The following is an 11,498-nucleotide window of genomic DNA, read 5'->3' as shown; positions in this document are numbered from 1 at the left end:
TCGTGGCTTTATGGAAAAGGATGGAGACTGTGGTCCTTAGTGGAGTTTGCAAGACAACAAAGTCATCAAACTGCTGATGCTTTGTATTCCTCCTTTCATTTGTGTTTAGCCCTGTGTCTTGGCTCCACAGGGAGGTAGCCAGACTGCTCAGCTGGCTATACCTCACAGCTGTGGCCATGCACACTCTCAGTTAATTACAAGACCACTTCTGTATGGCTGCGCAGTCAGCAGGTTCACTCCACAGTTGCTGTGACGGGTGGGCGAACTGAGCCTCAGAGTTGCCCTCATTATCTGCTCAGCACTTACTTGTTATTGGGGTCTCATGTGCTGGTATGTACCACCCCCTGTCAGTGGAGTGAAGGACCGATTACTGCGCCCAACCACGAAGTAAAACATTTTATTCAGATAACTGATGGTCATCAAGAAGACACAAGATCAAACACAGAATGTATTTTGGCAACAATACATTTCCATAAATTACAGTAGCGTTGAAGATTATTGTTAGTATCTTGGGGCTTGTTTCTTCTCCTCATCTTCAGTGCAGCGATCAGTGCTCAAAACATTTCCTGTAAAAGTAAAACTACCCTTAGATGTAGAATGATGGCTGCATGGTGAATAAGAGCAAGTAGGAGACATTGTCATTTTGTTTCAGCTTGTGTGGGCAAACTGGTGCATACCTGCTCCAGATCCTTCTCCTCATTCATGTTAAAGGCAAGTTCCTGTGTTGCGTTCTCTGCCTGCAGACAACAAAGTGAATGGACAAAGTCAAACAGGCATATACAGCGAACACTTACATGACTTTGCTTTGACTGCAATAATGACAGTGGTAGTGGAATACATACTGATGTTACAGGCTAGGTGTAGTTAAAGTAACTCTAAAGCAATCACATACCAGAGGGTTAAATTACTGGTTGCAATGTGTAGTGAACTGTACACATCCACATTTAAAGTAATTCTGAACATCCACTGGTTTTATTAAGAGGGTTTTTAAGTTGCCGGCATCTGGACAGGAGAGCTACAGCTACATCCAGTTGAGACTCGCAACACATCCGTAACATCCCTTAATGACTCGTGAATTAAAAATGTTTGCAACTGCGTTTTACATCCTGCTGAAGACAACGTCTGTCCGGCCAGATGCTTAAAAAGTTGCGTATGCTTATGAGGCAGTAAGAGAAGACAATATCAAGCACACTGCATGTAACATGCAGCATGACCTTGGTGTAACTTACAACTTTGTTTGTTGTGGCACTTAACGTGTCACAAAAGTCTGTGTGGTATTTCTATTTACCCTTGTTGAACCAGATAATGTGACAAAAGCTGTGATAAAAGAGGAATTTGTTACTTAGGAAGTAAATCTCGCTTTGCTACTCTTCTTAATCCAACCCTATATGTATGTGATAAAGGATTCATATGATAAGGTTACTTTATACGGTGGGGCCTACCTTTAGGGAGACTCGCCTCTCTCCAGAGGTCTGCTGTGCAAACAGAATGGCATCGTGGACAGAAAGGAAGAGATTACTGCGGGGCACATTGCCGTCATCAAAAGCTCCTCCGGCCTCCAGTTCCTCGTACACCTGGGCTGCAGGAGGCAAGACAACTATCACACAAGGACTTGGTCTTTGGTATTTCAAAATAAAATGACTATTGTCCAAGAGAAGAACACTGATTTGATGCTTAAATGTAATATATCACAATAAATTACAATTATTGCGGATCGTTTATCTCTGTGTTAAGATATGCGATCTCTGACAATACTCTCTTTCTACCAGTGCCTTTCACAGAACTTATGCACTTAATGTTGAATGAATGACTAGGTCTCTGTTGCTATGCCAACTATTCAGTAGAGCCAACAAGTGTGAAATGCACTTAAGTCATTTCAGATGTTACCTTGAACACTAGCCAGGTATAGTTTAATGCCCAGCATCGCGTAGCTTGAGTTCATCTGTGTGGGAAGAAAAGGAAAGTAGTCTGTTCGAGGACATGTTGGAATTACCATGATTGTGTACACCCACACTCGTAACAGTTCTATCTTAAAATGGTTCAGTATGAATGCTGTTGTTGTTGTTCAATCTCCCAAATCAAACAACTTTTTGTCACAAAAAGGTTCAATATTAGATTTGTACAGAAAACAGAAGCTTTGATATTTGAGGGGCTCCTGAGAGGAGAGCTACAGCAGTGTGTTGAAGAGGAAGTCCGTGGAAACCCCATTTGACCTAATCCAGGTTAGTAGCTCTCTTGTTTTATTCAGACATTTCTCTTGCACTTTAACTGTCTCTTTGTCTTTAGCATTAACATTTCAACATCAGAAATTAAAACGTTGAATTATGCACTGATTACAACATTAACCGTCAACTGAAAATTGAAACGGCAATTTGAATAAACTAGGTCAGTCACCATGCAGTATATGGTCAGTATAAAGATGTTTTATTTCAAGAAAGTAGATGCTAATGCTAGCTAACATTAGCCATGCCAGTAAACCAGTGAAGCTGTTACTCAAAGTTATTAAATGACATGTATTCCGCTAATGGTAAAAAAACATACAACTTGTAAAAGTATAGCCTATAGATGTTGTATATCAGCATCATCATCATTATTATTAGTATCATTATTGTTGTTGTTTTTTTAAAGGAAACTTTTTCTGTGATATAAAAGAACCTTTTTGTGCTTATAAAGAACCCCAAGAGTGCCTTATACTGTATGTACTAAAATATAAAACCTAAAAGGTTCAATATAGAACCACTTGTTTTAAGAGTGAATCTAGTAGTACTGCAAACAAGCTTGTAACCTTTATCAATACTTTGATGCCCATTAGGTCTATGAAGCAGACCCCTGCCAAGTCGAGGATGAGGGTGTGGAAGGGCATGGGCTGGGACTCCAGTGTGACAGCAGAGGGACTGGGTGGCTCTTGGTCAGGCGCCTGCTCGCCCAGTTCAATGTCACTACAGCGGAAGTTGACATAGCTGGTGGGAGGTTCAGGTTTGTTGGCACTGCCATCGTTCATATCAAAGTCATTTTGCAGTTCAAGCTGAGATATGGTCTAGATTTAGAGGAAATACATAGAGAAAGGTGCACAGAAAAGGTCACAGGTTGTATTTTCAGAAACTCTTTGTGGGAAATATTGACTGTAGAATCATGACCCATTAAAAGGTTTTGTAAGTGTTTCTGTTTATGAGCTGCTAGGTAAAACACATCATATGTACTTGATCCCACCTGAGCCTTCATGTTAACCAAAGAGCTGGGTTTCCTCCTTCTTGTCTCCTTGTCCTTCTTCTCTTCTTTCGCTTTTTCCCTCTGTTCTTTCTCTAAGAACTTTCGCCTGGTCAGGATAAGTTTGCCAGGGTCCAGCCCGGTCTAGACACAAACACGCCTATGTAAACATCCATGCCCGCACATGAACACATTCATTCAAACCTGGCTAACCTTGAGTGACAGCAAAATATTTATTTCACTGTACCTTTTTGATGACCCTCTGGCGAAATATTTCAGCATTTGCAAAATAGAGTGGTGAGCAGTAGTTCACTATTTCCACACCTGTTATTGACATGACCTGTGGAGTTATTAAAAAAAAGATTTGATGCAATTCCCCTTACATTGTGCGTAACAACAACAATATTTAGTTTTCATACCTTACTGTACACCTTCGGGTTTTTGTAGATATCTGTAGCCGCAATCTGAACCATTGCCGAACCATTACGACTACGAGGAACACATTATTAAAATGAGTAATACATTAATAATCATTTTACACTCTGCTGCTTTGTCTTTTGGTAAAAAAATATATATAATTGCATGGAGTTTACTCACAACTGTGTCTTGAATATCACTACCAGGATGGAAAAGCCCACTCCGATAGCAACTCCATAAGGCAAGCTAAGAAAGAATGTGGCCAAGAATGACACAACCCACACACACTGGAAGAGAAAGAACAATAGAACAAGATGAAATATGGAAAAAATTATATTGCATTATGCTGCAATATTGCATCCAAGGCATTGACTTACGCAGTCCAATTTGCTCTTTTTCCACAAGTAATAAGGATCAGAGAGCTGCAGGAGCGTATTCTTCAGGTTGACTGCAATCAAGGCTCCAAGCACTGACTGGGGAAACCAAGATTACATAGGTCACCAATCATGCCTGGATTTTCTTTCCTCTACTTAAATGCTTTGTCTAATTTTTCTATTATATATTAAGTATATAAAGTATATATATAAAGCATCATACAGGTATGTCCACCTACTTTCGGTAGTGGTTTCAGGAAGGCTCCCAATGCAAGCATGGTAACCATTACAACCAGCATCACACATAGACTGGCAAACTATGAGAGGGCAACAACAGAGGTGCAGTATTCAACAGCTTGAGTTTGTTACTGTCCTCAGTTACAGTTGTAGTACCTTGGAGAGGTAACACAGCACTCACCTGTGATGTTCCACCAGCACTGTCCACAGCCAGGGTTACCGACAGGGCACAGCAGATCACATGAATCTTAAAGAAGGACCCGAGGAAATTGCTGCAGCCGAGAGCCATCATTTCCTGTACAAGGACATGCATGTGGTATTTACAAAATGGATTAAAAGACACATTTTGAGTTAGTAAAAGATATGCAGTTTTTTCTACCTGGTTGGGATCCACATCGTAGCCGTGCTTGGCTGCCAGTGTCCTGCCCATAGCCAAGTTAATGACATACCCTACGATTGCCAGGGAGAAAGCTGTGCTCAACATGTCTTCCCATTGACTCACTGTTGGCAGGATTGGTGCTGGAAATCTGGAAAATAGAGACAAGAAATACATCTAAATTGAATAGTAAAATATGACTTGCATGAGTCATTTTAATACATGAAGCAACCATTGCTTGTAAGTATGCTGATGTATGCTTTACCCCAAAGGAATTTCTCCCACTATGTCCATGTGATAGATCTCAGGGAGATGCAAAGGGCCTGAGATGGCTGTGGCCACCACCACCTGAGTGGAACAACAGGGATCAATCACCATTATCCACATTACACTGTATATTAGTCACAAAATTACAAAAGAAATCTGAGCAACAGCTAAATGAAATTAAACAAAAATCAAAGAAGTGCACTTTTGTGTCTATAAACTACTTACAATAATGATCTCCATAGGAATGGGGAAGGGCAGCTTGTGGCGGTAGCGTGCACTCAGCTCCTTCACCACAATCAGAACTACGCTGCTGACCAGAGCAAATACTAACGACGCTATGTTGGTGTCAGGAAGGCCACATATAATATCTACGAGAGTCTGTGACAAAAAATCAAAATCATAATCATAATTTATTAGCAAATCAAAACCACTACAGCCTTTTGATGTGCTTTGATCACAATATGAAAGAGTCACTTACGTATACAACGGCCAGTGGACCACTATAAGGTGGCACTTTGATGCCAAAGATGTACTTGAGCACTGAGATGAGGATCTGCAATCCTGCGGCAGTCATGAAGCCTCTGACGAAGGATTCTGACAGATAGATGGCTATGAACCCAAACTGCATGAAGCCAAGGCCAATCTGCAGAGACGTAAGTAGTTGTCAGTGTGTCGCTTTTGGATTAAACGCTGTACCTCACATTTCTTGCATTTCTTAGCACTATGAGTACCTGTATGATTGCAGTGAGACAGGCCAGTGTTCCAGATATTCCTAGGCGAACCTCATTCATCAGGTCTGTGTCCACTATTGTAGCATTGAGAGTGGCATTGAAATGACTGAAGTCCGACTCTGGGGCCAGCCTAAGACACACCATTCCCACCATAATGCTTAGGACAGCAAACGTACCTAGACATAGAGAGTAGTGTGTAACATATTTTTTCTTTGCCATACTGCAGACTGGGCAGAGTCGGGCTGAGCGCAGCCGGTCCGCACTGTGCAGCTCTGGCAACTTATCACTGTCATCATATGAAATCGCTGTAGATAAATCAATCTGATTTACCGGGGACCATCTGGTGAGCAGTGCCCATGAAGAAATACGGGATGAGCGGGAAGAAAGAGGAATAGAGACCGTTGACAGGAGGCAGGTTTGCCAGGAGGGCAAATGCCATGCCTGGAGAGAACAGAAACCTTTTTATAACTGTCACAGAAATCATGATAACATGTAGAAAAATTCAAAAACTATGTTACATACTGAAACCAAACGCTGCAGCTGCTAGCATCGGTCAGTGGGTATTATACAGAGTATTGACTGACCTTGGGGAACCTGAATGGTGCCGGCGCTGACCCCGCTGATGACATCACACAGCAGGTTTTCTTTCACCTTGTACTTGGGGAGCCAGCTCAGTACGGGCAGATGTCTGAATAACAAGCCCCTCAGTCTCGACACAGAGCATCTGACAGAAACAAACAAGGGAAACTCTTTGAAGGGCCTGGGTTTTTCTGGTTGTTACTTTGAAAAAGTCTAAACATGTCTAAACTTTGTATTGAGTCTTAGCTACGGGGCTCTCCACTATTTGATCACAACACGAAGCTTGTCAGAGGCAGAGTTTGTGTGATGGGAAGACGTGTAGTTCATGTGGACTGTGCGGCGAGATTGCAGTTCTTTTACCTGAAGAGTTTCTTCACTTTCTCTCCAACAGGGAATTGTCGACTCTTCTTGTCAAACTCTCTGTCAAAGTCTGGGAGGTTATATGCCGGCCTGTCAATCACATAACGTGGGCGGTCCTGGTGCATGGCTATAGCATATCAAAACATATTAAGGCCATAGGAAATGTTCTCAAACACTATGTCCTCCTCAATGTGCAATTTAAGGAATTAGATGAACTGAATTCACCCCAGATACGTATCTACTAGTTGAAGTTACAAGTCGTCTTTACATTTTCCTAAAATCATTAATCAAGTAAAGGTAACATCAATATCATTTTACTTCAACAGCATACATGCTTGAAACAAGTTTGCACATTTTATTTTTCACCTTTAAATAAAACTTATATTTGAATATCAAACCACAGCCCAAGTGATTTGAGGATTATGTTCATACAGTTGTGGAAACAAGGGGATCTTTAGGATTGCACTTGTGTTGTTTCACATTTAAGTGGCATATTTCAAGTGCAAGGCCCTAATCTAACCTTGAAGGGTGAAGGATCAGCCAACAGGTCGGTGGACTGTTAAAATATTTGCTTTACACCAGGTAAATAATAGCACACGCACAAGTTCACTCTGTGCGTCTTACAATCTGCAAAAAACTGAAAAGATTTGACAAGTTTACCACATTCCACGTTTTATAAGAAAATCCTAATATCTGCACTTAAAAACATGCAGCATTTTACTATTTAGAATGAACAAATGGTCAAACTAGTGTTTAGATGTAATGTCTGGAAACTAGCCACTAACTTAGAAAAAGTGTAAAGAAAGAGATTCTTCACTATTTAACAAAAGAACAGTTGAGAATACAGTATATATTATTTTCAATCACTCAGTCAACAATGTGCATTTAGCAAAAGTTTTTTTTCTGATTAATCTATGAAACTGTCTTTTGTTTAAGATTTGCATCCTCACGTCACTAATAAATGAATGAAAATGTCAGCAGCAAGTAATGAGCTGACGTACAAAATGTAATACACTGATTTCAGTGTATTATGTTTAGAAGTTCTGATTCTTTATTAGTTCATTTAGAAGTCTGAAAAGACAGCACTGTACCTTATTGTTGAAGCTCAACGTCTGCAGGCATTTGGCTCAGATGTGTGTATTGCCCAGTTGTTTGATTACTTATCAAGCTACGCTAAAGACCCTCTACACCCTCTGGGTGGAGCTGAGAAACTGAAAAGCTTGAAAAACTTCAGCACATGCAGCCTTGCAGGAAGTTGCCCCAGGAACTCTGAACCTTTGGAGGATTGCTGATTTGTTAGGGTGCTGCTGCATCTTTGTAGTATAGAGCAAGGAGACAACGTGTTGTAATTAACAATAAATGCAACTTTAATGGGTTCAGTTTTTATATACATGTAGCATGTTCACATTCATTCTCAACAACAGAAATACATTTGAACATGTTTTATGGTAAAAGGTAGACATAAGCAACAGAACTAAGCCACGTACAAAGCCTAGTTTAACTTCACTTACACAAATCATACTAACTGTAAAATAAATGATACATATAAATAGTGTATTTCAACATTAAAAAGGGTGAGACAGAGATGACAATGTGTAAAACATCATTTCCCCCCCCCCCCATTGTATCAGGATTTGTGTGCAAAACAATGGCATCAATATCAAAGACTAAAGTGCAATTATTAATCAAATCCATTTGTGTTTTCTCTAAAGAGGAATGTCAATTTTCAAATGGACTCTTGACAGAAAAAAAAGCAGGTCTCCCCCTGGTGGAGCAAAAGATGAAAAGCACAAATTCCACAGGAATGCCTTTTCTTCAGTTCTTATGAAAAGAAAAGCAGAGTATGAAGCGAGAAATAAAGTTTGTGAATTCTAAAAAAAAAAAAAAAAGTTTCTCAAATTGCTTCACTGACGATGAAGGGAGCTAAGAGACTGACTTTGTGGACACCAAGTGACTGTCTAGAGTTATGAGTATTCTGTGGTTCAAAATTGCAACTATGAAAAAGCTCATTTGGGTACAAACATTCAGGCTCTCCAATAAACACTGTCAACCTAGCAGAGTGGCTTCAGGTAGGAGGTTTTAGTTTTGGTTCCAAGGATTTAAGCATTTTGACTTTCATTTGAACACCTTATCATTGGATTAAAAGCCTGTTATAGTGGGGATTTCCTTGTATGCTTTAGTTGTTTTAACATTAAACAATCCCGAGATAAAATCTGTCTGAAAAACCACCTGCACGTCCCTTCATAAATAGCCTCGAGCAATTCATTCAAAAGCAGTTCCTGTCTACAGAGGTTTAGACTTATGATTACTTACAGGAATACAATATGTGGGTCATCAGAAGTAGGAGAACAGGTTACAAGAAAAATACAGAGTTGCAACTCCATGTGGTTAAAGTCAGATGACTTTTTAATCTAGCCGTGTCTGCTTTTCCTCCTCTTTGTTACAAAAGCTCTTTGACCGGCTCCTGCTGGCAGCCTAAAACCCTTCAAAGTCCATCATAGTCTATAAAATCAGTACTGACTAGAAATCGCTGAGGATGCTGATGTCTGCAAACTCCTGGCGATATCTATACGAGTATAAGGCCAGGAGGAAGGACCACTTGAGAGTCAGGAAGCTCCACACACAGGAGAGATAGAGGCTCCGCGGGTCAGTAGGAGCTGTGGAAAAGAAAAAGCAGGGTGATGAATACAAGCATTAGGAAATCAATCACCTGAGTCAAAGAGCATATGAGGTGTTATACTGAGCATTACTCATTATAAACTAGGAGCACAAGAGAGAGGATTACATTGCTTCTGTGTGATGGCGAGAGTTAGGAAGGTGATGAAGGCGGCCACCGCCAAAGCTGAGAAGAGCACACCAACAGCGATGAAGAACCTGAGGCCTTTGAGCCAGGTGCGCCAGTAGTCCTGCAGGTACATGATGTGTGTGACAAGAGCCCAGAGCGCCAAAACTCCTGTCGAGAAAGAGACAATCTTTCATTTTAAAACTAGGCCTACACGGCTGTAAACTGTATGGGGCTGCAACTAACCAACTTCCATTCCAATTAATCTGCTGCTTATTTTCTAGATTCATCGTTTAGTTTATAAAATGTCACAAAATAGTGAAAAGTCCCAATCACAATTTCCTGACGAACCAATGTGATCCATTAGTCTATTATAAAAAATACTGTCAATCAACTAAAAGATTAACCATCTAACCATTAACTACACATATTACAGCTGGACCGATAAATCACCCACTGCAATATATATCAACTAATAATATTATATACACAAGGAGGTCGGTAAATAATTATATTCACTCATCCTTAATGGCAGAGAAAATGCCTAAAAGTGATGCTGAGGAAGAGGATGCACAGGTTTGACCTGTAATAAGAATCTTTAGCCAGCTGACACAAACATGAATTCCAGCTAATAATGTTAATATAGTTAAGATTTCAGTGACAAGAGTGAGACTAAATAAACCTTTTCTAGGGTATGATTACAGTGTGATGTTGTGGTTGTGTAGGCCTTGTATAAGGATTAGGCAGTCTAAGTTAAATACTCCAATATCATGTAGAGAAATCAACCACAGCCACATTTAATATTAGAGTCAACTTTATCGGTATTTTAACATACCTGACAGGCCTCCCATGGCCGCCGTCCATGGCTGCTTGTATGCAATATTCCAGACCAAGAAAGCCGAAAGTCCAACCAGGGTGCCAAAGGTAGCATACCCTATGCTAATGTAAACTCTGCTGGTTCCCATTGTAAAATCAAACTACTGCTACCTAAAGAGATAAAGGCGTAATTCTTTAAAAACAGACTGGTATTAAGCTAACGGCAGCTATCAACAGCTCACCGCCACATTATGTAACTAATATCCTCGATACTAACAACAGTAAAACGACAAGATGAAATCCCCCTCGGCTGGCCGACCAGGGAGAACGACGCCTGTCGCTGTTAGCAACGATAGCTAGCTTCCGAAATAGCTCAATAATAGCCAGTTTGTGTGTCTTGCACAAGACACAAACTGCGATGACACAATTTATATATCGAGCTAACAAGCAGCAACAAAACACCAAGACGACTGTTTATCCGACGGGCACCGCAAAGATGACACGCTCTCATCCAGATAACACTACCACCGTGGATCCCGGTCTTCAGCCGATGCCGTAACATATCGGTGAGTATTATATTTCTTCGGTTTTATTTGGTCTGTACGTGTACTTCACTCTTATACAACACTCGAAAATACAAAACAGTTGAATTTGTTGTGTTGAAAAAAACTAATGTCTCGGGTGTGTTTTCAAAAATTTGCCCTACAGTCATCTATCACTTGTACATAAAATATCTTTGCAGAGAGGAAACCCCCTGCTCGCCAACACACCGCCCCTAGTGGAGCACCGAGGAACAGCAACTTTAGACCTCTGATGGCAAAACTGTTGTGATCATTTGGTGATTTGATGTACACTGGGTAAGAGTATATTTTTAGTTATATGAAGGCCATTGACAGCTCACTAGGAAGGTATTTGTTGTTTAATTTAGTTTGATACATTACAAATCTATAAACAAAGATGTTGCATACGTTCATATGATCATAGAAAGTGTTAATACAAACTGTTAACTAGAAAGAAACAAAGACAATAGCAGTTAACGAATATTAAACAAGTTACGTCTTCAAATGAGGTATGAAAACACGACCCTGGGGCTGGTGGGAAGTCACTTTCTTTGAAGGAAACATTAAAGCGTCACACTATTATTTATTATTATTTATTCTGGGCAATGTTTGACTATAAATATAGCAAATACATATAATGCAGAGCATTGGAATCTGTGTTCCGCAGTGGAGCTTCAAAGCTTTCCTGTGGTTGTTAGTAGGCTTTGCTGCAGTCAAGGATGTCACAGATGAAAACCACAACATTTACTTAAAGCTGTGAAGTGAAAGCAAATGAAACCAAAGGTTGTGCAG

The 11,498-nt window shown here is 40.3% G+C and overlaps 2 protein-coding genes across 2 annotated transcripts; both read right to left on the bottom strand.

Moving 5' to 3' along the window:
* Positions 1 to 463: 463 nt before the first annotated feature.
* Positions 464 to 6,673, bottom strand: LOC139289190 (solute carrier family 26 member 9-like). The gene is made up of 20 exons (XM_070910730.1): positions 6,549 to 6,673; positions 6,194 to 6,333; positions 5,940 to 6,050; positions 5,610 to 5,785; positions 5,357 to 5,521; positions 5,104 to 5,256; positions 4,877 to 4,959; positions 4,615 to 4,762; positions 4,417 to 4,530; positions 4,238 to 4,315; positions 4,002 to 4,097; positions 3,805 to 3,911; positions 3,627 to 3,696; positions 3,455 to 3,547; positions 3,211 to 3,351; positions 2,786 to 3,037; positions 1,888 to 1,942; positions 1,443 to 1,579; positions 678 to 737; positions 464 to 566 (listed from the first exon to the last, which is right to left on the bottom strand). Exons 1-20 carry the CDS (start codon positions 6,671 to 6,673, stop codon positions 555 to 557), a joined length of 2,316 nt encoding a protein of 771 aa, XP_070766831.1. The 3' UTR covers positions 464 to 554.
* Positions 6,674 to 7,914: 1,241 nt separating this feature from the next.
* On the bottom strand, positions 7,915 to 10,472 carry slc48a1a (solute carrier family 48 member 1a). Its single transcript, XM_070910744.1, has 3 exons — positions 10,166 to 10,472; positions 9,334 to 9,501; positions 7,915 to 9,205 (listed from the first exon to the last, which is right to left on the bottom strand). The coding sequence occupies exons 1-3, from the start codon at positions 10,293 to 10,295 to the stop codon at positions 9,069 to 9,071; spliced, it is 435 nt and encodes a 144-aa protein (XP_070766845.1). The 5' UTR covers positions 10,296 to 10,472; the 3' UTR covers positions 7,915 to 9,068.
* Between the last annotated feature and the right edge of the window lie 1,026 nt (positions 10,473 to 11,498).

Source organism: Enoplosus armatus, chromosome 8 (assembly GCF_043641665.1).
Source record: "Enoplosus armatus isolate fEnoArm2 chromosome 8, fEnoArm2.hap1, whole genome shotgun sequence".
NCBI lineage: Eukaryota > Metazoa > Chordata > Actinopteri > Centrarchiformes > Enoplosidae > Enoplosus > Enoplosus armatus.
Note: the sequence above shows the minus strand (reverse complement) of the source record. Positions and strands in the feature narration are given on the sequence as shown.